The 26,436-nt window shown below is 38.9% G+C and overlaps 1 protein-coding gene across 1 annotated transcript in view; it reads right to left on the bottom strand.

Annotated features, from left to right (window-relative positions):
• LOC124803881 (serine/threonine-protein kinase fused) overlaps positions 1–26,436 on the bottom strand; it is a 211,018-nt gene that overhangs the window by 31,591 nt on the left and 152,991 nt on the right. Inside the window, exons 8-11 of the mRNA XM_047264708.1 lie at positions 20,516–21,185; positions 15,090–15,215; positions 1,870–2,104; positions 920–1,095 (exon numbers count right to left, since the gene is read on the bottom strand). Coding sequence (XP_047120664.1) covers positions 920–1,095; positions 1,870–2,104; positions 15,090–15,215; positions 20,516–21,185 — 1,207 coding nt within the window. The remainder of the gene's footprint in view (positions 1–919; positions 1,096–1,869; positions 2,105–15,089; positions 15,216–20,515; positions 21,186–26,436) is intronic.

Here is a 26,436-nt window from a genome sequence, read left to right as displayed (position 1 = left end):
TATGTCAGGATGACCAACAACCAGCCGTCCACCCAGTTTTATGGCCAGTACCATGCCATGGCCAAGGTCAGAGTTGAACATCCACTGGCAGAACTTGCTGCTGAGCACATCATGCTAGATTTCGACAGCTGTTTCACACCCCATGCCAACTGGATCCTCCTCGTGAAAACCAGGTTTTCTGAATTAAGCAGATGCAAAATATTCCTCAATCCTATAATCATCCATCTTAGCTTCAATCCCTGATGCCCTATTCCACACCCCATCAGCCCCACTCCATGATTCTAATTTTCTTGATCCTGTACCCACGTCGTCTGTTCCACAGTCCCCCTCATCCTCCATTTCATTTCTTCCTCCAAATCCACTCTCTCATGTCATTGTGCATTGCACACATCCCCTCTTGGCTGTAGAAAGAATGAGATCACTGGTGCTGAATTCCCATTGCCTTCTCCTGCCCAAAGAATGAATGGGCTCACTGATGCTACATTCTGTCCCATTCATCTGTCAACTAACTCTCCCATCCATCAGCCACCATTTCTCAAGCCTTCCTTCTATTCCTCACTCCCCCCCCCCCCCCCCCGCCACCCCCCTTCCACTTGCCTAGCACATCTGACACAACTCCTCCCCCCTAAAGTTGCAGTACCGGCAAGATGTAGTCAGTCATGACAATGTAGCTGTAAGGTGTGAGTGCGTGCATGTATGCGTGTGTGTTTACGTACACTCTGGCTCTGAAGAGTGAACTGTCCAAAGCCAGCATAATTCTCTGAACCATTTATGTGTCTATTGGAATCTTAACTATTTGGTGCTTTGTTATGTTTACTTTTTAAATTATACAGAATATAAGTTCTGCATTTTACACAGTCAATTTGAATGACAAACAACTGATGATATTTTCACTTAAAGTTAGACATTTGAAACTAACCTGGCTGACAGTTTCATCAGCATCAGAAACCAGTTGTTCCAAAGCACAACGAAGACCTTGATTCCACTGACGCTGTAATGTGTTAGGGTCGTGATTGCCAAGAAGTTGTATCAAGAGGCAAGAGTGACAGCGAATGGTCGGACTGTTGTGTGTTAGCAGGCTTGATAGGTTGACACCTGTAAATAAATGAGAATGAAAAATTAAAATTAAGATGGAATTGAAATTCTAATTTTTTTTACAGTAATTTATTTTATTTGCTCCTTATAGTATGAAACTGCCAATCAATGAATAGATCACTTTCGTGCAAAGCTGAGAACTAAACTTGCCCTGTCCAAGATTTTTCCTGTCCATTTCTGTGAAAGCACTCAAAAACTGCTGACAACAGTGATTTTCACCCTGACATATGAAACAGGGTGAAATATGAACTTCTAAGCTGTTTTCAAGCATTTCAGTTTGGATTTGTTTTGAATGAAATGTGTCAATTATGCATATACCAGGGTCAATGTTTCATTTTCTGTGATACTGTGCAAAAAATTAATATTTTTGTAGTGCTTTTACACTATTACCCAACCAAATCATAAAAACTACAAATCAATTCATATTAAACAACAGATATATTGAAATAAACAATAGATGGCCTATGGAGATGTTCTACAAATCTGGACAGTAGAGAAAATAGATTGATGGCTTATAATCTGGGCAGATGCAATAAATCTACAGAGCAATATGAAGTATGTGTGATCTTAAGCTTTCCCAGCAAATCAACTGTTTGTATTGCTTTCAGTTGACAGTTGACTACAATCATTTACTTAATACTGTTATGTACCATGACTGCACCTGGCCAGGAACTCAACAGCAATACCAATAATATGAATAATGTTAACAATTAATATCTAACAAAATCCTCAACATTTATGTCCATTTCATAATGGATTTGTTTGCATACTTACCATGTAGTACATCAGCAACAACAGCAGGTGCATGTAGGGGAAGTTGTGCAAGAAGTCGAACAAGTATAGCAATGAGGTCTGCAACAAGTCGTACCTTTCGGCGACTTAGTTGCAGTAGATGCTGTAGCAATGGTACTGCACCCAATAAGGCAATCGCATCACACAGCTGTGATTCCAACTCAGTTTTGCCTGCATATGCCAAGCGACAAAGCAGCGTCATGACAACTTCCAAGGCCTGTCGAATATATGTTTAACTTATTAAACTATTATTTGTCATGAAGGATCTGACAAAAGTAGCTACATGAGGTGTACCCAAAAGTTCCCAGGATACACCAATAAATAAGATTACACTTTACCTAGATTTTTTTACCACTGTCATCTTCAAACTAGTCCCCTGGGAGTGTATGCAATGTTCCCGGCAGTTTTTACTGAAATCTCACGCATTTTTCATGAGCCTATTCAGTACCACTTGCGATTCTATTTGAATCTCCTCAACTGTGTGGAATCTTCAGCTTTTTAACTGGAATTTAATTCTAGCAAATAAGAAAAGAGTCACTTGGTGTCAGGTAGGGTGAATATCATGGATGTGGAACAACTGTCATTTTGTTTTCCATTAGAAACTCATGAGTGATCAATACAATGTGTGACCTTGCACTGTCATGATGGAGGAACCAATCACCTGTGTGCCACTTTCATTGGACATCATCCTCTACACACCCTGTAATACAGCCCCATGACATTGCATATGTCCTGGATGGTCTGACTACCATCTTCCGCCACTGTATTCTGAACAACAGACACATTTACATGAGTAATGCCGGTCAACAACTGCTCTGAATGTGGATCATTGTCAAACAATGTTCTGCCAATTTGGAAACTTGTAAAAACAGTTGTAAGTTTGACTGTGGCCTAAGGTGTCTTCCCCACATGCTTGCTTGAAAACATCATGTGGTTTTTCCAAGTCTGAAACAGAAGTTTATGCACAAACGTTGTACTCAGACACATGTCATAGTTAATTTCGCAAGACATGCGACACATAAAAATGGTAAAATGTGCGTAAAAACTAAATGTGACTACCTAGCACAAAGTTGCTTGACCCATTAACTCTCAAAGAATGCATGAGGTACCACCTGGCAGCTTTTCACCGTACTAGCTGTACTTCAGCAGCTACACATACATTCTGGGAACTTTCGGGTAGCATCTCTTAGTATTTAATGAACCTGGCAGTATAGTATTAAAACAAGTTGAATGGTTAACAGAAGGTATTTATCAGCAGTTACCGTTCCTCATACAAATACAACCAGTGATAGGCTAGTGTGATTGGATGGCCAAGTGAAGAGTAGTATCTATTTTGCTAATAAGGCTTGAACATGACAGACAAATATTATAGACTGTTGTTCGATACCAACAAAAGAATTGTGGAGGAAGATAGGAAGTCAGCCGAATGCCACTTTTCATTTTTCTTCTTAATTTTCAAATGCATACAATAACTTATTTCTAGCAACGCTGGCCAGCGGTCCTTCACATTAATATATCAACTGTTTTCCCATAATGGTCATTTAACATGTTCATAATACTACAAAAATGTGGGGTGGGGATAGAGAGAAAGAAAACAGGAGGGAAGTAAAACATCTAGCTGTACATGTTCCATCTAGTCACAGATGTTGACAATATTACAGATGTATCAGTGAATATTAGTTTTGTGGAAACATGCATGAAGTTCAAACACAGCTTAATTCATAAATAAATACATACTAAGTAAGGTAAAAAAGAAGTTGAAAAAGTTTTACCTTAGTTTAATGGCAGCATTCTAAAGTGGATAAAAAGGACTTTCTCACAAAGAACCAACACAGATTCAGGAAAATATAATGATGAGAAAAGTTTACTGGGCAAAGTATTACTCACTTCTTTAAAAGGATTCACAGATCACTTTGAAGCACTGTAGAAGGTTAGAACGAGTTCTAGTCAGTCATGTGACACTCCAACACTATTAAAATTCAGGGTAGTGAAATGGTGTGTGTGTGTGTGTGTGTGTGTGTGTGTGTGTGTGTGTGTGTGTGTGTGTGGGTGGGTGTGGGTGCGTGCGCCAGTTGGTTATATGGACTCGGCCCAGTAAAATAGGCTGACATGCAACATGCATTGGGCATTCCCATGATAGAGGATAGAGTAGCATGGAGAGCTGCATCAAACCAGTCTCAGTACTGAAGACCACAACAACAACAATGACCACATTGTAAATGGAGTTACCTGGTTTGTTGGTGTATTAACACAGACTGTTCAACATGTCTACCTGCAAAAGTGTACTACACTAGACTCTCGGTAATCTGGCCCTCAGTAGTCCGGCCTCACAGTAATCCAGCTCACATCCAAAAACACGTGCGCAATGAATTATCATGCACAACAATGCTTAGTTAAACAATGATTTATATACTGTATTTGAAATTGTCGCCTTCTTTCCAGTTGGGAATCATGTCTTCTAAAAGGAAATGTGTTATGCTAGACCTCAAGGAGAAACTCAAAATTTTAGATAAGTTAAATCGAGATTCTCTGCAGAAAGCATTGCTGCTGAGTTCAATGATGGATGAGAAACTATTTATTACATCAAAAAGAAAGATGATGTTATTCGACAGTACTCAACCCAAATGGATAGTGAGTTGGGAGAACCGAAGTATATGCGACATAGTGAGAATCAAGAACTGGACATAGCTGTTTATAGATGGCTCATACAACGATGCAGTAAAGGAATTCCAGTTAGTGGCCCGATTATAAAGTAAAAAGCACCTGCATTTAACAAACAACTCGGTGGTAGTAACTTGTTTGCAGTGAGCAAAGGTTGGCTACCAAACTGGAAAAAACGACATAGCATTCGGAGGCAGTCAGTCACCGGGAAAAGCTGCTCAGCTAACGATAAGGATGCTGATGAGTTTGTAAGCAAGAAACAGAAGATAATAGAGGAAGAAGATTTAACTGCTAATGCCTCATATAACGCTGGTGAAACAAGACTCTTCCTTCAAAAACATTAGCTGCCAAGAACGAGAATGAAGCTCGTGGTTACAAGCAACAGAAACAGTGCATAACATTGATGATGATGATGATGATGATGATGATGTCCTCCTCGCCGTGTCCGGCGACAGCGACTCCGTCAGTCTTCTCTGTCCTTGTTGTGGTAGGCTCGGATGTGGCTCGCGAATCCAAATTTCGCTTTGAATATCCTGTTGCATGAAGCACAGTGAAGTTGACCAGCAGAGTTGTAAGTATACGTGTAGACAGGCTTGAGCTGAGATTTTCGGAGCTCTCTTTTAGCATCCAGGTTCATTAGATGCTTTTGCTCAAATTGTTCGATGCTCTTATGTACAGTTGATCGCTACACCGATCGGCGCAATGCTAGCTCCTCCCATAGGTCGCTTGGAATGCCACAGGCTGCAAGGTGGCGTTTAATGGTGTCTTTATATCGCAGGTGTTGACCACCTTTCCTCCTCTTCCCGCACGAGAGCTGCGAGTAGAACACCGCTTTAGGTAGCCTACTGTCATCCATGCGTACTATGTGACCACTCCATCTCAGTTGATGTTTCATTATTAAAGCTTCAATACCAGCCAGTTTCACGCGGCGCAAAATCTCCGTGTTTGGGACACGGTCTTCCCATTTGATGCGCAGAATTGATCTCAGACATCGAAGATGAAATTTATCTAGCTTCTTAATGTCAACTTTGTAACAGCACCAGGTTTCCGAGGCATAGAGTAAGGTGGATAATACTACTGCTTTGTAGACTGCAATTTTTGTTTGTAGTTTGAGATCATGTGATTTCCATACTCGGTCATTAAGCTTACCGAAGGCTGAGGCTGCGCTGGCTATACGCGCTGCGATTTCCATTGTCAGGCTGTTGTCACTTCTAATTTGGCTTCCCAGGTATTTGAAATTTGACACATTTTGCAAGGGTTTGTTATTTATCTCAATACTGGAGTCATCTGCATTAAGACCTCTAAGTGGCTGTTTGAGAACTTGCGTCTTAGTGATGCTAATGGCTAAGCCAAATCTTCTGCAGGAGGCATTTAGCAGATTTATGTAAGTCTGAAGAGTTTCGCAAGAATTAGCCATCATGCATACATCATCCGCGTAGAGAATCTCTAAGATGGATAGTTTGGTTACGCGACTTTTTGTTCTGAGGCGAGAGATGTTGAAGACACTTTTGTCTGTCCTTGTGTCGAGACTAATTTGATTACTACAGGCTTTGGTCGCCTCTCTCATAACAACTGTGAAGTAAAGTGAGAAGAGTGTGGGAGCCAGAACACAGCCTTGTTTTACACCACATGTCACGGGAAACTGTTCTGAGAGCTTGTCCTCATGGCGGATTTTTGCCATCATGTTATCATGAAACTGCCGAATCAAACTGACAATTTTGTCAGGGCACCCAGTTTTCTTTAGTATGCTCCAGAGAGCTTCCCGTGGGACACGATCAAAAGCTTTTTCCAGGTCTACAAAGCACATGAACAAAGGTCGATGTTGCTCTAAGCTTTTCTCTTGCATTTGTTTGACAACAAATATGGCATCCACTGTGCCTCTGTTTGGGCGAAAGCCACACTGGGTCTCTGGTAGCAGTTTTTCTGCAAAGTGTGTTAACCGGGTGTTAATTATGTGGGCAAGGACTTTTCCCGCTGCTGAGAGAAGAGAAATGCCCCTGTGGGAGCTGCAGTCTGATATGTCACCCTTGCCTTTATAGATCTTGGATATACAAGCATCTTTCCAGTCTTGTGGAATCATTTCATACTCCAAAATCCTTAAGATCAGAGCAAACAATGGTTTCTTGATGTTTGGCCCCCCATATTTATATAGCTCTGATGGCAAGTTATCTAATCCTGCTGTTTTGTCATTTTTCAGCTTAGCCAGTGGTGAAATGAATTCATCGTAGGAAGGGGCATCCACAAGTTGTTCCTCAACTGGCAGGTCTTCAAGTGCTTCTATGTATGGAATATCAGTTGTCTGATGGTCGGGATTAAGAACGTCATTAAAATATTCCGCCCACCGAGACAGGATGTCACTCTGTTGAGTCAGCCGACAACTTTTATCTTTGTTATAGACTGGTACTATCTTCCCAACTCTTGGACCAAAGATAGTTTTCAGGGACTCAAAGAATCTGCCCATTTGGTGTGTGTCGGCATATAACTGTATTTCATTTGCTTTATTTGCCCACCAACTGTCTTTGAGAGCACGTACCTTCACTTTCAGATTGTAATGCGCTGCTCTACGCTTGTTATCATCAGGGGTGCGAAGAGAGGTTCTGAAATCATTAATTAGCTTTCTGATCTCTGGATCTGAGTTGTCAAACCAGTTCTGGTGCTTCTTCTGAGGCTTTCCCAAGACTTCTGAAGCACAGCCACACAGTCTGTTAGCTTATGCACTCCACTGTTCATCTACAGGGGCAGATTCACATATCAAAAGGCCATCGACACCAAATTTTTCATCCAGTTTTGCTCTCATAGTCTGATCATTGGCCAAGATTTTGCAGGACAATTTTGTTGGTATTTTGTGTGAAGCTCGGCGTGGTGCCTTCAAAGTTATCTTTAATTTGGACCTCACGAGTCGATGGTCTGTCCATCCCTGAGCGCCTCTCATTGCACTTGTGACCAGTACGTCACCAAGATCTTTTTTCCGTACTATCACATAATCCAGAAGGTGCCAGTGTTTAGATCGCGGATGCATCCATGTCGTTTTATATTTTTCAGGCAGACGAAAATATGTATTTGTCAGACAGAGTGTTGTAATGCAAACTGGGAATCATAAACTACCGCTTTTGATGATTGGAAAATCCCAATATCCATGTTGTTTTCAACAAACTGACATAAATACTCTACCAGTGCAATATTGCGCTCAGAAGAAAGTGTGGATGGACAGACAAATATTCTCTTGGTGGTTCCATGAAACATTTGTACCTGCTGTGAGAAAAGAGCTAAAGAAGAAAAATCTTCCACTGAAAGCTATCCTTATAACTGACAATGCTCCCAATCATCCTTAGATATTTCTCTAAAGTCCGATGGTATACAAGCACTCTTTCTCCCATCCAATGTGACAGCCCTAATTCAGCCCATGGACCAGGGAATTATTCAATCAATTAAACATCATTATTGACATTCACTTCTCACGTCCTTGCTTAACAAAAGTGAAAACAACTCTTTCGAGACTATGCTGAAGGCATGGAAAGCAATTAACATATGTGATGATGTTTTCCAAGAAGCCGAATCATTAAAATGGAGAGCGTTACCATAATGAAGAGCTGGAGAAAATTGTAGCCATACATTGATGCCGAGTTGGATCCAGTAGTGAGTGACAGCAATGAGCCAGTCAATTTGGAATTATCAATTACTTCGTACACTGACATGTTCCATAACCTTCCAGGAGTAGAAGAAATTGATGATGAAGGTGTTACTGAGTGGCTGAATGAGGAAAACTGAGATACAGACCAAAATTTAACAGATGAAGAAATAATCAAAAGTGTGCGAGAAAATAATGATGAAAGTGATGAAAAAGAGGGCACAGGAGGAGAGAGTATGAAGATTTCTCACACTGTTGGTGCTGAAGCTGCCGAGGTCTTCCTGGAGTACATTATGCAACAACCAGATACATGCAGTATCGATGTAATGCTTGTAAAGCAGTTGCACGGTAAAGCATGCCACCATTGCGTATCATCATTGCAACAGTTAAAAATTAGGCACATATTTCAAAGTGAGTGATACAACTGTGTAATTATGTGAAGTGTTAACTCAAGAACTAAGTTTTCTTTGAAAATTAATGTATTCTTGGATTTAATAAAGTATATCTTCTATGTTTTAAAATTGTATCTTTCAGTTTAATAAAGTACGGTGCATTATATCCCCTATATTTTCAAAATAAATGAATAACATAAATTTCAGACACTCAATAATCCAGCACTTCCGCTAATCTGGCACCCATATGTGCCAGGAATGGCCAGATGTTGTTCTGTTCTGGCTGAACATTTGTGTGTGTGTGGTGTGTTCATTTTTCTACTGTTTGCATGTTTTTTGATTTAACTTGTCTACAATATGGGTAGTATAACCATTTTCTAATGCTATTTGTTTTATTGTGTTTAGTTCTTGTGTGTAGTTCTGTTTAATCCGTGGAGCATGAATCTGAAATTTGCATGCTTATGTGTCAACGGTTGGTTCAACAGGTTGTGAATGGTGGTGCTTGTGGTTGTCGGTTTCCTGAATATTGTGAAGTTGTGTGTGTTGTTTGTTTTTTGTATTGTGAGATCTAGAAAGTGTAGTGTGTTGTTAGTTTCTGTTTCTAATGTGAAGTTAATTTTTGGGTGTAAGTGGTTTATTTCATTGTGTAGCTGTTCTATGTGTGTATGTGGTTCATCAATCAGGCATATTATGTCATCAACATAATGGTACCAGTATATAAATTTGTAGTTCTTTTATTTTATTATGTGTCTGAAGATCATGTTCTCCAGGTTGTTCATGAATATGTTAGCTAGGAGGCCACTGATTGATGATTCCATTGGCAGTCCTTCATCTTGAGAATAAAATTCTTTGTTGAATACAAAATAATTTTGTGCTGCTATGGTCTTGAGTAGGGTTGTTATTTCATTGATGTGTGTGTATGGTATGATTCCTTGTTGTTTTAATCTTTGTGTGACGATGTTGATTGTTTCATTTATTGGAATGCAAGTGTACATGGATATGATGTCGAATGACATGAGGGTTGCTGTGTCTGGTATGTGTATGTTCTTGATTCTGTCTATTAACTCCTTTGAGTTTTCCAGATTCCTGTTGTTATGAAACGTGTACAGTTTTTTCAGTAGTGTGTGTGTTTGTTGGGCTAGGTCTTAGGATGGAACATTTTGGAAGTTAATGACGGGTCTTAATGGGATATTATCCTTATGAACCTTTGGTAAGGCATTTAGGGTGGATGCTTTTGGACTTTTCTGTGTCATCCTCTTTACCTGGCCTTTTGAAAATGTATTATTGATGTTTTTCAGTGTCTGCTGAATGTTTTTCTGGTATCTTGCTGTTGAGTCACTGATCAGTTTTGTGATGTTGTTGTCTTTGAGAAAATCTAGTGTTTTCTCTATGTATTCCTTTTCATCCATAATTACAGTAACATTCCCTTTGTCTGCTTTGTTACTATGGCATTGTTCTGTTTTAATTTTTGTTTAAGTTTGCTGGCTGTGATTTTCTCTGATGTTTTATGATTAGAAATAATTGTGGATTTGTGTGTTCTGATTATCTGTGTTATTTCTGCAGCTACTAATTCTATTGTCAAGTTCGCATTAAAATTTGGTGTGCTCAGTCTTTCTTGTTCCTGTATAATGTGCTCGGATTCCGTTATGAGGTTTTCTATTGTTTTGTGTGATATGTTTGTGCTAATGTTGTGTTTTGGCCCTTTTTGTAGTACGTTCTTTTATTGATTGGTAAGATTTATGTCAGTTAGGTTAACGATTCTCTCATGGAACTTATATTGTTGATTGAGATTGTTTTTAGTGGGTGTGTTTGTGCTGTTGATTATTCTGTTGAGTTTTCTGTTTTGTTTCTCTCGGTTTTCCTGCATTACTTTCTGAATATATGCCTTTTCTCTCTCTGATATTTCCTCAAAGTGAGCTGGTATTGTAAATTTGTTGGCCAAATCTAAATGTGTTTGGTAAAGTTCAGTGTTGAGTGACTGCTTTTTTAGCATATAATTCCCTAATTTCTTGCTTTAGCCAAAAAATCTCCACTTTCTTTGGTGCAGATGACATGCTTCACAATTATGTTAGTCCATATTATATCAAAAACTCTGTGAATCTCACAGTGGGCATTAGTCCCAATGTTTCAGCACATCAGTGTGTGTGTGTGTGTGTGTGTGTGGGGGAGGGGGGGGGGGGGGAGAAGAGAGAGAGAGAGAGAGAGAGAGAGAGAGAGAGAGAGAGAGAGAGAGAGAAGGAGGGGGAAGGGGTGAAGTTAATGATGTCACTTGATCTGTCGTAAGGAGCATACATGCTTTTCCTCAGAGAAGCAATTTCTGCTCCATCCACATAAAATACTTATACGTAAAAAAAGCACTATACACTCCATACACTGTTGGTTAAATGTCTCATTAGGTAGTTGGCGCTTTCAATGTCTCTCACCAATTTAAAGGAGCAAAATTATTTCACTCTCCACAGTGCCTGCTTGGAAAATTAATATGAATAATTTAAGAAAATTAATTAGAAGTTTGATTTAAAATGGTTTAGAAGGATTTGGAGCAAGTATATATTTGTCACTAATCTGTAGATTTCTGGTGAGTTACGATTAAGACAAAAACACAGGGGTGGGGGGGGGGGGGGTGGGGGGGGAGAGGAAACAAAAAAAGAAAAAAGAAAGTGTAACATCTCATTTGATACAATATTGGAGCACCTATTCTGATGGTGATGCATTGTGGTGACCACAGCCATTACGAAACACATCATTTGAATTCACAACTGTGAATAACAACTACCATCAGCTGTTAAATGAATTGATGACAATGTAAATTTGTATCGGACCACAGCTTGAACCCAGATTTCCCACTTATCTCAAGCGGTCGCTTTACCATTTAGCTATCTGTGCACGACTCAAGGCCAGACCCAAACTTCCTTATGTCATCAACCATACGTCTACGATCTGTACTCATACATCTATTATGTGTATTCCCGTACACATCAGACGTTGTGCTTGAAAGTCGTATGCCCAGTATCAGCAGATAAATACGATATTGCAGTGCCTGTGTTATTCTGATGATGATGAACTGTGGTGACCACAGCCATTATGAAACACATCAGATGAATTTGCAATTGCGAATAATGACTACCATCAGCTGTAGAAAAGAATGACAACAATGAAAATTTGTGCCGTACTGGGACTTGAACCCAGATTTCCCACTTATGGTGTGTAGTCATCTTACCATTTGGCTATCCGTGCATGACTCATGGCCAGACCCAAACTTCCATATGTCGTCAACCATGTGTCTATAACACATACTCGTACATCCATTATGTATAGTCTCATACAGATCGGATGTTGTGCTTGAAAGTCGCATCTGCCAATGCAACTTTCAAGCACAACGTCTGATCGTAGACGTATGGTTGACAACATATGGAAGTTTGGGTCTGGCCAAGAGTTGTGCATGGTTAGCCAAATGATAAGCTGACCACTCACAATAAGCAGGGAATCCAGGTTCTGGCACAAATTTTCGCTGTTGTCATTCCATTCTACAGCTGACGTGGACATTATTTGCAAATGCGAATTTATCTGATGTAATTTGATATTCCCCCAACGACTATGCCATAGATGTTTTTCCAGCAGAAAAAAGTGTTACTTACCAGAAACAATTCATAATGCTTGAAAATGATATATTCATATGCATATGCAACTTACACATCTAAATAAATTTCATTTTGTTATTTTTCCCTAAGTGAGACACTGTTATTATATACATTCAGTGTGTTCTGTGTCAATTCTTTGTTTAAGAAAATTAATATGGTGCATTCTCTTAAGTGACACTCTACATGGTATTGTACTGACAGAGTAATTAAACAAAATAAACAGGTGTAAACACTGTATAAAATGTACTCATTTTATGTAGTAAGTGAAAGGTAGAATTACACTAAGTCCACTGTGCTTGAAGTTTCAAACAAGAATATTGATAAGAATACTAGCAGTTCATGTTTTCTGAAAACATAGCTGTTATCTTTGCTGACACTCCAATATAGCATTTGTCTGAAAGTGATAAGAAGTTCAAGATATATCAATGTAGAAAACTTCTTAGATGAGAAAGTAATATGAAAATATCTTCAATTTTAAAACAATGGAAAATCTGGAAAGGAATAATAGAATAACGATCTGAATTAGAACAGAAATTTATCACACAGAGGAGGTGCTGAGTGGCAGACATACACATTCAAAACTAGAAAGGCTTTTGTACAAATTCCTCCATCTCTCTCTCTCTCTCTCTCTCTCTCTCTCTCTCTCTCTCTCTCTCTCTCACACACACACACACACACACACACACACACACACACACACACACACACACACACACACAAACTTAATGACATTTATGTCAAAAGATAATTTATCAAGTATGCCACAGTTGCGTTTAATATACCAATGAAAATAATCAATTACTGACAATATAATGTATACAGGCAGATAATAAATCTACTCACCAAGCAGTGGCAGAAGAACACACATGAAAAGGTTTAACTTTTGGAAGCTTTTGGAGCCAGTGGCGCTTCCTTCTGGCAGAAGAATTGAAGGGGAAGGAAGAGGAGTGAAGAAAAAGGGGGGATGAGTTAGAAAGACGGATTGTTGGGGACTACAACAGATGAAATTTGAAAAGCTGAGAGCTTGAAGTTCGAAGACAAGGTTATATGCAAGACAGAGATTACTACTAAAACATTGTGCATGGGTTAATAAGAGTGGAAAGCTAGTGAATTGTACATAACAGAGATGGGAGGGGGACAGTGAAAAATAGACACGTCAGAAAATGAAAATCTAGAAAACTAAAATGGAGTGAAGAAAAGAGTAGTTACCGTGAAAAAATGCTGAGACGGAAGAAATTAAAGTAAATTGAGGCCAGGTGGGTGGCAAGAACCAAGTACATGTTGTAGTGCAAGTTCCTACCTGCAGAGTTCTGCGAAACTGGTGTCTGGGAGAGGAATCCACATGGCGCATGTGGTGAAAAATGCACCGAGATCATGACTGTCATGTTGCAGAGCATGCTCTGGAAAAGGATATTGCGTGTTGCCAGTATACACCCTCTGCCTATTTCCATTCACCCTGACTGATAACTGGGTGGTAGCCATGCCGATGTAAAAGGCCGAACAGTGCTTACATAACAACTGGTATATGATGTGCCATTTCACAGATGGCACTCCCTTTCTGCCAGTTAAAGGGCTGGAATGGGTGGTGGTAGGAGGGTGCATAGGGCAAGTCTTGCAGTGGGGACGGTCGCAGGGGTAGGAGCCATAGGGTAGGGAGATGGGTGCAGAAGGAGTATAGTGTCTGACACGGATATTGTGGGAGGGTGATGAAAAGCTATTCTAGGTGCAGTAGGCAAAATCTCAGACAGAATGGACCAAATTTTAGGGCATGCTTTTAGGAAGTCATGCCATGTTGAAGTAGCTAATTAATACATTCAAGATCAGGATAATACTGAGTGACAAGTGGTGCGTTCTGAAGTTTTTTTTTTGGAGGAATCAGCAGATGGCACAGGAAATATGTTTTTGAACTGTTGGGGTAATTACATCCAGTGAAGGCTGAGGTGAGAATGGTACTGTTATAAAGAGTCTGCATCCAAACAAATACCTTTGTCTCGAATTTCATGGCAGTATGGATAGGAACGTTTGACATGGATTCCAGCCTTTAACGGGCAAAACATATACTATCAAAGGGAAAGCCGCCTGTGAAATGACACTTCATGTACCAGTTGTTATGTAAGCACTGTTTCGCTTTTTACATCGGCATGACTACCACCCAGTTATCTGTCGGGATGAATGGGAATGGGGGGGAGGGTGTATTGGGCAACACACAATATCCTGCTGCACAGCATGCTCAACAACATTACAGTCACAACCTCGGTGTGTGTTTCAACACATGTGCCACCTGGATTCTTCTCCAAAACACGAGTTTCTCTGAACTCTGCAGCTGGGAACTAGAACAAAAACATGTCCTTCGTTCTCGCCACCCAACTGCCCATATCTGCTTTAATTACTCTTGTTTCTGCATTTCCTCATAGTAACTATTCTTTTCTTCACTCCATTTTAGTTTTCTACACATTTCATTTTCTGACTGTCTATTTTTCACCATGCCCCCTCCCACCTCTGTTACATACAGTGCACTTAGCTTTTCACTCTTATTAACTCATGCGCTATGTTTTAGTAGACTAAACCTCTCCAGGCCTTTATCTTCACCCCTCTTCTGCCAGAAAAAGGAGCCATTGGCTCCTGCCGCTGCTTAGTGAGTAGATTTTTTATCTATCCATCTATGTTATATTGTTAACAGATGCTGTTTAAATAATTTGAACTAATAAATAAAGCACTTTGACTGAAACCAGCTTCAACCATGTAATAAGACCTCAAGTGACGACTGCAGCTTTCAAGAGAGTAGCGGTTTGCTGTTTTTTTATAATTTTGAAACCTCACAGCTCATGGATTAAATTCAACACAAATCCATCACACACTTATTTATAGAGACAATATTCTTACCTGAAGTTCATCAGCACTTAGTTCCAGAATCTCATCTGCGCAGTCAACAGTTTCAGAACGCCGGTGTCTTGCTAAGAGTACTGAAGCAAGCACAAAATTAGGTATGACACGAACATCTGCATAAATCTGGGGGGAAAAAAACCTCAAAATAATTTATGGTATGTAGTCACTTAGCTACAGGCATATGCATATTAATGACTTGCGTAAAAGCATTCTCATTTTATCATTGTTAGAAATTTGCTGTAGCAATGTAGAAATAAGAATTACACTCATAACATATCAGTCATAACCAAAGCAGTGACTTCTATATGTTAATAAAATGCAGCATTAAAGCAAAGTGGGATACATAACATGACAGTACCAACTACAAAGGCCCACTTCATCATTACTACTCTGCAACAGATGGAAGCGATGAAACACAGGTTAACAGTATCCAGTAATTACAAATGAGATGTTCATAGGAGAGAACACTCAGTAGAACATTGTGTCGCAAAGTTTGCAAATTTCGAGATGGCAGAGTTAAAGGTGCAATGTGTCTGCATTACATTTTGCCTGAAACTCAAGAAAACTTTTACAGAGACACACCAAAAGATGCAGGGACCCTACGGTGATGAGTGCTTAAGCCATACTTGGTGTTACGAATGGTCAGGGATGACCATTCAGGATGCTCTGTGAGGTATACTGACAAGGCTTATGTCACAAACGTCTATGAAACTGTATGTGACAATCGAAGACTGGCTGTCCAAGAATGTAACATTTCATCTGGATCATGTCATGAAATCCCGACACGGCATCTTGGAATGTATTGTGTAGCTGCCAAGTTGGTCCCATGGCTCATGAGCCAAGTCCAGAAAGACATTTGCCTCACAATCTGTGAAGAGCTTTCCTATTGCACAAATGAGAACGAGATGTTCCTTAAGAGAATCACGACTGCTGAAAAGGGGTGGGTCTACGGTTATGATGTTGAGACCAAGATTTGATCTTCACAATGGGTCAGGAAAGATTCTCCAAGACCAAAAAATGCTCATCAGGTCAGGTCAAATGTCAAAGCCATGCTGTTAGTTTTTTTTTTACTTTGGAGGATTAGTTCATTATAAATTTGTGCCACAGAGACAAACTGTTAATCAATGGTACTATTGGGACATGTTGCAATATCTGTGAGAAAATGTGAGAAGGAAATAGCCTGAAATGTGGTGACACAATTCAAGGCTCGTGTGTCACAATAATGCACCCACACATTCATCGTTGTTGGTGCATGACTATTGCACAAAATACAAAATCATTGTGCTACCTCATCTTCTGTACTTTCCTGACCTGGCCCCTGCAGACTTTCTTCTGTTTCCAAAGTTGAAAATCCCATTCAAAAGGATGATATTTGCAATGAAAGGTGAGATAAAAGAAAATCTGCAAATGGCTCTTCATGCTATCCAGCAAGATGCATATCAAGACTGCTCCTAGAAGTGGAAATGGCATTGGGAGCGGTGTATCAATTGTAGAGGAGAGTATTTCAAAGGAGACCAGACACAATAAGTAAATGGCAAGCGTAAAAAAGAATTTGTGGAAAAGTTTCCAAATTTTTTGAACAGACCTCATATATTGATGTCTGTGAAATGGTCTGATATTTTCGACCTGTGCAAAGGCACTGTTTTATGCACTTTACAATTGCCTAAGTGCCAAAAGTGCAAGTGTGTATTGAAAAAGAAAAAAAATCAGTCCCTGGCAGAAAAATGACCCCCTTCATGAATAAAATTCGAGATACTAGTATGTATCCTTTAAAATTACACCAAGAGATTATTGTTTCTCAAGGTGTAAGTAGGAAGATCCAAAGAATAAACAATTGTTAGAGAATGATACAAAGAGTACATTTTGTTAAATATGTTATGTACTATGTTTGTTGGTGCTTCTATGAAGTGGGCTTATCAGGATTGCATGACACACATAAAAGATTAATCAAGAGTCTTCAAATGTTGTAAAATCTGTTACAAAAAAAGTAAGTGTTAAAGCTGGAGAAAGACAATTTAAGTAATAGAACTTGTTGCTAATTGCACAAACCTACTAAGCTGCCATAGCAGGAGGAGAGGTAATAATCCTACATAGTGCATCCCAGGCAGCAGATAGGGTGGTAGTGGGTGGGGGTGGGGGGGGGGGGGGAGGGGTGTCCAATCAAGCTTATTGGCGGAGTGGGGTGGAATAAGATAGCTCTTGTGGACCAAACACACCCTCTGCGGCTAACAACTGTGACTGTAAATTGGAGCTTGCTCCACCTAAGATTAATTAGCTTTGAAAGTCAAATGTGGAAAGGCCTTTTTGGGAGGGGGGGGGGGGGGGAGGGGGGGGGGGGGGAATCATCGTCCTGCCCAAAAAGGTAGGTAAAGGCTACAATGGATTCAGGGGGTAGCCAATTAGAAGACAGCAATGAAGTGGAGCATTTGCTATCATCCAAAAGCATACTGATACACAAAAAGAAGATTCAACATAAGCATATACATTACATAACAATGTAAGACATAAAATTGCTACTTAAGACCAGAAAACTCAAGAATTTCAAAGACGAATTAAATTTTAAAGCAAATTAATAGCAGGGCTCCAAGAAATGAGAAAAACGATAGAGGATCCATTTGAATCACAAGGCTACAGAATTTATAATGGGAAACCAGGACAGAGCATAACGAAGAAATGTCCCCAGTTTGGAACACAAGTTATAGTGAACATTAGAATAATAGAGCCAATAACTGATTTTCAAGCAGTATCACCAAGAACTGCAACTCTGACTTTTAAAACAATGGACAAAACCTATGCAATTATAAATGCTCATGTCACCACAAATGGAGAAAAAAAAAAAAAAAAAAAAAAAAAAATTCTAACAAAAACGAAGGAAGAGGTAGACAAATTTTTGAATCTTCTCAAATGAACTGTGAACAGAACAAATAAAAGGAATGTACAAATCTTACAGGGAGCCTGTGATACTCCCATAAAATTTCAATCTTCGTTCCCTTATGTCTGTTGCATGATTCAATAGTTTCTAGTAAGTCTGCATCCATCTTCTTTTAGGGCCAAGTACCTCCCTTAGAATTTTATGTTTTTCTTTTAGGATACCTTCCATGTTACCTTTTCCATTTGTGTAAGTATTTCACTAGCGAACAAGACTTCAGTCTTGATAACTGTGTAATAGCGACTGTTTTTTGTGTGTATGGACATAAATTTTTGTTTAAGATATTACCGTAAGCTCTCCTAAGTTTTTGCTTCCAAATTATTTGTGCTATTTTCTTCCCCCTGTCTAGGTTCAACAATACTGTAAACGCATGAAGTATAGAACTCTCTCAATATGTCTATATTTTGTAACTAGCTTTTGATTGGAAGCTTTGAGCATATGTAGATTGTTTTTCTGGAAGATTCTCCGGGGGGGCAACTCCTTCGGTGCGTCCTTGAGAGTGTCTATATGTTTATTTGCTGCTGTCTCATCATCTGCTTGTATTGTCAGATCATCTGCAAAAGCTAGGCAATAGATCTGGTTTTCATTTTTAGGACTTCCAAGTCATGTGGGTTTCCAATAGTGTTGGTTTTTAAGTTATTTTTCCCACTCTCAGAGTAGTTCAAAATCAGATGAAAGAGGATGGGACAGATTGTCACCCTACTGAACACAAATTTTGATCAGAACTGGTTCTGACACATCACCCATGAACTTTATATGTTGATGGTTGTATTGGTGAGTGTTAGATGAGATTTGTAGTTTTTGAGGTAAGTCCTTGTTCTTCGAGGATAACAAAAAGGGAGTGGGAGTGGCAATCCACAAAATCATACCCCTTCTTTCAAGTTCACAAAGGACTGTTTCGTATTTTAATAATGTTTTTAAATTGAATATTTGCTCTATAGAATTTTGACCACTGTGGAGCCAGCTTGATATCCACCAATTTTGTGATCAAGTTGCTCCTGAACTCTTTGGAGGAGGCTTGATGACAAAATTTTGTATGTACCTTGCAAGAGGTAGATTTCTTGATAGTTATTTAAATCAGTTTTGTCACTTTTTTGTGTAGTGGCTGAATTAGGGTACATTTCAAATCTCCTGGAAGTTTTTTTGTCTGCCAAATCTCTGTTATGATTTATGAGAGTTCTCTGAGAAATTTGGTCCAAGGTTTTTCAGAAGTTTTGCAGAGATACCATTTTATCTAAAAACTTTGTTATTTTTGAGTCTGAGGGTTTCTTCTTGTGAAGGGCGAAGCATGGGTATAAGTCACAAGTTGCTTAGGGAATCCTGAGGGGGGTTCGGGGCAGTTGAGGAACTCCCAAAAATATAGTGCCATTTCCAGAGTTTTCCTGATAGGTCAAAGTGAGTCTTCCATCTGACTTTCTGAAACATAAATTTTGAGGGATATACCCTTGAATTATTCCTGCCAAAGTCCTACAAAAATCTCATGTGTTTTATTTGTGAAAGTTTTCACTGACTGAGTCCAGTTGTTCCTTCATGTATTTCCTCCTTGTTTGTCAAATGATTTTCATCACTTGTTTCCCGCTTTCATTATTATGTTGTTAATTTTCTGTTGTTATCTTACTGTTATATGTCAGATATGATTGATAAACATGAGCCCAAAGTGAAACATAAATATCATGAAATAGCACAGGAGACAATGCGCAGTTTGAAAAACAATACATGGTCCAAAGTCAATATAAGAAATGTTTGTTTGTAGAAGAATCAGTCAAATTCTTTTCCACAGTGTAGATATTTGGTCCCAGAGAGTATATCAGTGAGAGGAGGCACAAATGCTGTAACTCTCCCCCCATTACCAAGTGAATTTTGGAGTGCCCATAGGTCCATGAAAGGTAGGCCTACTCATCTAAACCACAGGACTAAGATATAGCCTGTATCAAGATTAACACAGAGGCTAAACTTACAATGAAAATTCAAGATGGAAACAATACACAAAAATGAAGACTTACTAACAATCACCTGCAGACGAATAGTGGGTGGCACATAGGAACAAAGAAATATGAGACAATCACAAAGGTTTTCTAGCATTTGCTTTTCTTCTGCCTTCTACACTGCTTCTGAACCTACCATCTTACAAAAATAAACAACAAAATACGTATTATCCTGAATGCAAGAAAACTTGCGAGTGATTATTAAAGTAGACAGGTTAAAGTGGAGGAAGGAAACAAGTGTATCAGCCGGAAGAAGTAATGACATATACAGTAAGGAGGTAGGAGATAAATTTTGTGAGGCAGCATTGGTTTCTTTTTTTTTTTTAAAAAAAAAGCACAGCGGCAGCAATTGGAAAATGAGGATTAATCCAAAGCCTCTGAAAGCTACTGCAATTAATTGCTCTATAAATGCACCAATGTCGCATCTACCATTCACCTGCAGGTGTCTCCCTGATTTCAAGTTTTATTTAAAGGTGAAACTGAAACATTAATACAATAAGAGTACGCACCTGTTCTAGTGTATCTATTTCATCATCACCTATCTCATCCAGGGAAAATGGAAGACTCAAGAGACATGCTACATATTCCACAACACGGCAGCTTGCTAGAGGATTCCGCAGTGGTGCCATAACCATACCAAGAAAGCTTTCAAGTAAAAGTGACTCCAGATCACCATCCATGACTTCTTCCATGCTGTGCTGCAAGAAAACTAGCCATTCCTCATTCTCTATAGGGACACGTTCCTCATGGAGAGTAAAAACTGATGTTGTTCTGCTTTTGTCAGGAACTGAGCTGCTCTCTCTTTTTCCGTTACCTGTGTATATGGCTTTGAAATCAGAATTTGCTTCAAAACAGTCATTAGCCTCTTTACAGTCCAAAACATTGTGGAAAGGAGTCTCCTTTCTTGTTTTATCTTCGACTTGAGTGATACTCACTTTCCCTAACCAGTTAGTAAGAGTGGCACACATCTGTTCTTCAATGCAAGCAGCACCATATAACATGGGAACACCTGGGTCACTCAGATTTCTGACGTGACTAGGTCCATGTTTATTATTTGCAGCTATGTAGCTACGATTACACAGTTTTGTATTTTTCACTCCACCAACTTCTGCCAGCAGAGATGTAGTAGTCATCTGGCAATCATCTTCTCCTGCTTTCTGCAGCATCCTTGACATTAACCTTGATGAGAGAGAGAAAAAAGGAAATCATGTGAAATTGTATTTTCTTATCTTTAAGAGCTCTATACAACACAAAAGGGTTATTTATTTATTTATTTATTTATTTTAATTTTTTTAATTTTTAGAAAATGATCTTAGTCCATTAAGAACATTCATATTTCACTAATTTCTTTTAGTCACCTTTTCTTAAATTAAAAATTTATCAGCAACTTTGTACCACTTCTGCTACTGCCTTTCATGACCATTCACATATAACATTGTCAAGTGAATTCTACCTTCATTACTGCACTTAAATTGTATCTTCTCTCCATCTTTTATAATTAAATAAAAAATAATTTCTGACTCCTATTTTACTTAATAAATTTTTAGTTTTTGTGAACAAGATGAACAAGTGTTGAAGGCATTAATAATATCTTATCATAACCTCATAATAAACAAAATATAAAACAAAACACACACATCAGTTTCATGTCACTTAGATTTTCATATTACAATACTCTATGAATTAAAATGCTAAGTACCTTAAAAATGAACATGTTCTTTTACTGGAAGAAAGAAAATTTAACTATTAAAATGATAAGCGAAGAAGAATTCAATGCAAGCCTTCATTAGTGAGGCACTGAAAATTACAGGTATATGTTAATAAAGGAATGAGTATACGGAATATGTTGCCAGACATGTAAGTGGCTCAAAGACTTCTTAAGTAATAGAACACATTAAGTTGTCCTTGAAAGCGAGGGTTCATCTGAGACAAGTGTTTCATCAGGAGGGCCTCGGGGAAGTGTGATAGGACCACTATTATTCTCTATGCGCATAAATGATCAGATGGACAGGGTGAGCAGAAATCTGTGGCTATTTGCTGATGACACTGAGGTGTGAAGGAAGGTGGTGTTGTCAAGTGTAGAAGTATACAACATGATTTAGACAAAATTTTTAGTTGATGTGAGGAATGGCAGCTAGCTCTAAATGTAGAAAAATGTCAGTTAATGCAGACGAGAATGGAAAAAAAATGGTCAATTCTACAATGTTTGAAAACAGAATTAGTAGTATACTGCTTAACAGTCATGTCAATTAAATATCTAGACATAATGTAACAAAGTGATATGAAATGGAATAAGCATGTAAGGATTGTAGTGGGGAAAGCAAATGGTTGACCTCATTTTATTGGGAGAAGTTTGGGAAAGTAGCTCATTTGTATAGGAGACTGTGCGCAGAACACAAATGTGATCCATTCTTGAGTATTGCTTGAGTTTTGGGGTATCCCACCAGGTAGATTAATGGAAGACATCCAAGCAATTTAGTGGCATGCTGCTAGATTTGTTACTGGTAGGTTCAATCAACACCCAAGTATTAAGGAGACGCTTTGTGAACTCAAACAGGAATCTCTGAAGGGAAGGTGAAGTTCTTTTTAAGAAACACTGCTAACAAAATTCGGAGAACCAGTGTTTGAAGCTGACTGCAAAATGATTCTACTGCCGTCAACATACATTTCATGCAAGGACCTTGAAGATACGAAAAATTAGGACTTGTATGAAGGCATACAGAGAGCCATTTTTCATTCACTCTATAGGTGAGAGGGACAGGAAAGGAAATAAGGAGTAGGGGTACAAGGTACCTTCACCACACACCACATGGTGGCTTGCGGGGTATGTATGTACATGTGAACATATTAATGCCTGATGGTTCGCAATTATTTTAGAGTTCTTTACTTCATAAGTAAGTAAAAAAATGAACATATCTTGCCTGACTTTAATTCAGAATGCGTAATCTGTAAAGACCGACAAGTTGATTATTTGATTTGCACAGTGTAGTAAAAACTTACTTTTAAATTTCAGTAGGAGTAAGTATAATGTGTCATTCATTTTATGAATATTTACGAAGCATGCCACAGGGGGAGAGAAATGAGTGCACTCAGCCTTGATTTCATAACCTGATGACCAATGAATAACTGGGCTTGTTACAGCACATAAAACACTAATGTTCATTAAGGAAAGGTTTTGAGTAGAGCAGCAGTTCCAGCGATGAAAATAACAATGTTGTCTGCTACGAACATACTTATGTGCAGTTACCATTAAATATCTAAATTGAAGACAGACTTTCTTAACACACATTCTTAAGCCACAACAATGACCAGAGAGTCTACGAGCTCCAAAAATACCATGCAATGATTCAGGGACTGGTTGCGAAGATTCCACACAAACCTTGCTAAGAGAGTGTACATCAGACAATGCATCGACAACTTCAGAACAACCTCTGTGTGTAGGCCCTATGTATCTATTATGGAGCTACGATAATTAAAGAAATATGCAAAGACAATACACTTTTTAAGATAGGCTTCATGTACAATTGGTATTAAAGCTATCTTGCTACATTTTATGAAGAAGGAGCTAAGAAACTGAAAGTTAAATACAAAATATCAAATGCTGACTCCTAGCATTAAGGCAATCTTGCTTTGCTACTAAAACTTCATCATTGTCTCATTTTGGACTTTTCTCTTCTTACAGACATCCCGAAATGTTACTAACTTCACACACACACACACACACACACACACACACACACACACATACCATTTTACAATAAACTTCAGTTACCAGCGAGCAAGTGAATAATAGCATGAATCAAGGCTTCCTGCACAGTCCCTGAATTGAAATAAATAGACCACAGCTGCTAATCAGCTATTCTTCTTGCTGCTTGTTTTGTAGTACTGTGAGCAAAATTAGAAATCATTGTGCTATTGCTGAATGTAAAAATACTTTGTATAAAACTGAGGATGATGTTTATCATCAATTTCAAAAAGATAAGAGAACTAGAGTGCAAATGTATGTCACTCCGTAAGAGAACCGATCCTGTTAATGTGAATAATGGAAGGATTTGTTGACATCATTTCCTTCCAGAATGTTATGAATGGGACTTAAAAAATGAGGTTCTGGGGTTTCCTCTGAAAAGATAATTAAAGGATGACTTTATTCCATTACAAAAAATCCCAAATTGGCATGGGGGTGCATCCGAGGTTGTCACAAGCACCAGCAAGGGCAACATACATATAAATACTAGACAGTCATCATCTTTAGAAACACATTTCTATGTATTATCAGCCTGGCATTATTATTATTTTTTTACAGCATTTACAAACATTTTATTTCTACAACTGCAGGAACTAGTGCCATTCGAAAATAGATTTTCTTTTATTAATAAGTAACATGAGTAAGATATCGCCAGTGTCGAAAGAGACAGACTTTAGAATGTTTATCTCCAAAGAAAATTAAGTTAGATAAAATTAAATTATCCATCAATCGACCAGTACAGAGATATTTCTTGGCCTAATTGTTACTGCTAAACAGAAAATAGACATACAATGTAGGCTTTCACGGCCAATGCTGTCTTCAGTTGAAACTTCCGGGCTGAGACGCTGTGGTCGATGTATAAAATTTCCACCTAACGTTTAGTCTCCATCTGAGGGCGACATCTTCTGAGGTCATCCGGCTACTGCCACTGAGGCTCCAGGTACTCTCGCATTTTATAGAGCGCATAGAAGGTACCACCATTCGTCACATGATGCCGATGATATGCCTATCTATGGAAGACGTCATCATTCTCGATTAAGAGTAATGGATTGTAATTCTGCTGGCGCAACGTCGACATCCATATTTTGTCTAACTTTAAAACTTCCTCTTTTCTATTAAAATTGTTATGGTGTTTGTGAATCTCTATTGCTTCTCTATACATGTGTGCATGATATTGGGATGTTCGTGCCAGAACGCTTGTCTCATTAAATTTAATTTCATGGTTCCCAACGCGAAAAACATGCTCAGCTACGGCCGATTTATCGATGTGTACTAAGCGACAGTTTCTTTTATGTTCGGCTAAGTGGGTGTTTACACTTCTTTTCATTGTTCCAATACATACTTGTCCACAGCCGCATGGAATTTTGTATCCCCCAGGTGTTGGGGTGTCGGGCATCTTTTTCAGTTCTTAAATATTCCTTAATCTTCTTGGTGGGTCTGAAGATTGTATAGATCCCATACTTGGCCAGAACTTTCCCAATACGGTCTGTGACTTTAGTAATGAACGGTAGGATGTAGCTCTGGACTTTTGATTTCCTTGCTGGTATATCCATTTTTCGCGAAGGCTGACCGTAAGTGATTTAGTTCATCTTGTAAGTAAGCCGGCTCACAGATTTTGTTGGCTCTGTCCACCAAGGTTTTCATGACACCTCTTTTTTGCCTAGGATGATGGTTGGATTCCTTGTGGAGGTATCGATCGTGTGAGTGTTCTCTCTATATACCGCGTGGCCCAGCGTCCCATCCACTTGTTTAATTACCGACATATCCAGGAAATTGAGTTGACCGTTGCTCTCTTTCTCCATCATAAACTGTATCTTCGGGTTAATACTTTTCAGATGCACCAAGAAGACATCCAACTCTTCTTCACCATGAGTCCACACTACAAATGTGTCATCAACACAGTGGTACCATTTAGCTGGCTTTTTACTGGCAGTCTGCAGCACTCACTGTTCGAAGATCTCCATAAATAAATTGGCAACAGCTGGGCTGAGAGGGCTTCCCATCGCTACCCCATTGATGTGTTTGTAAAACTCGTTGTCGTTGTTATACTAGAAATAAGTTGTTGTCAAGCAGTGTTTAAATAAAGCCACTACGTCAGTCATAAAAATATCTGCTATATATGAAATAGCTTCATTTATAAGCTATGTATTCCGGAGGTAAAATAGTCCCCCATTCGTACCTCCGGGCAGGGCAGGGACTACTCAAGAGGACGTTGTTATCAGGAGAAAGAAAACTGGCGTTCTACAGATCGGAGTGTGGAATGTCAGATCCCTTAATTGGGCAGGTAGGTTAGAAAATTTAAAAACGGAAATGGATAGGTTAAAGTTAGATATAGTGGGAATTAGTGAAGTTCGGTGGCAGGAGGAACAAGACTTTTGGTCAGGTGAATACAGGGTTATAAATACAAAGTCAAATAGGGGTAATGCAGGAGTACCGTATTTACTCGAATCTACGCCGCACTCGAATCTAAGCCGCACCCGAAAAATGAGACTCGAAATCAAGGAATAAAAAAATTTCCCGCATCTAAGCCGCTCCTGAAATTTGAGACTCGAAATTCAAGACGACAGAAAAGTTTTAGACCGCCCCTCCAAATCGAAAAACAGTTGGTCCATTGTAACGTGAAACACAATTGAGGTCGAATGGATGAAGATACAGTAGTTTGGTTCGAGTCGTAAGCTTAACAGT

Source organism: Schistocerca piceifrons, chromosome 1 (genome assembly GCF_021461385.2).
Source record: "Schistocerca piceifrons isolate TAMUIC-IGC-003096 chromosome 1, iqSchPice1.1, whole genome shotgun sequence".
Taxonomy (NCBI): Eukaryota; Metazoa; Arthropoda; class Insecta; order Orthoptera; family Acrididae; genus Schistocerca; species Schistocerca piceifrons.
Note: the sequence above shows the minus strand (reverse complement) of the source record. Positions and strands in the feature narration are given on the sequence as shown.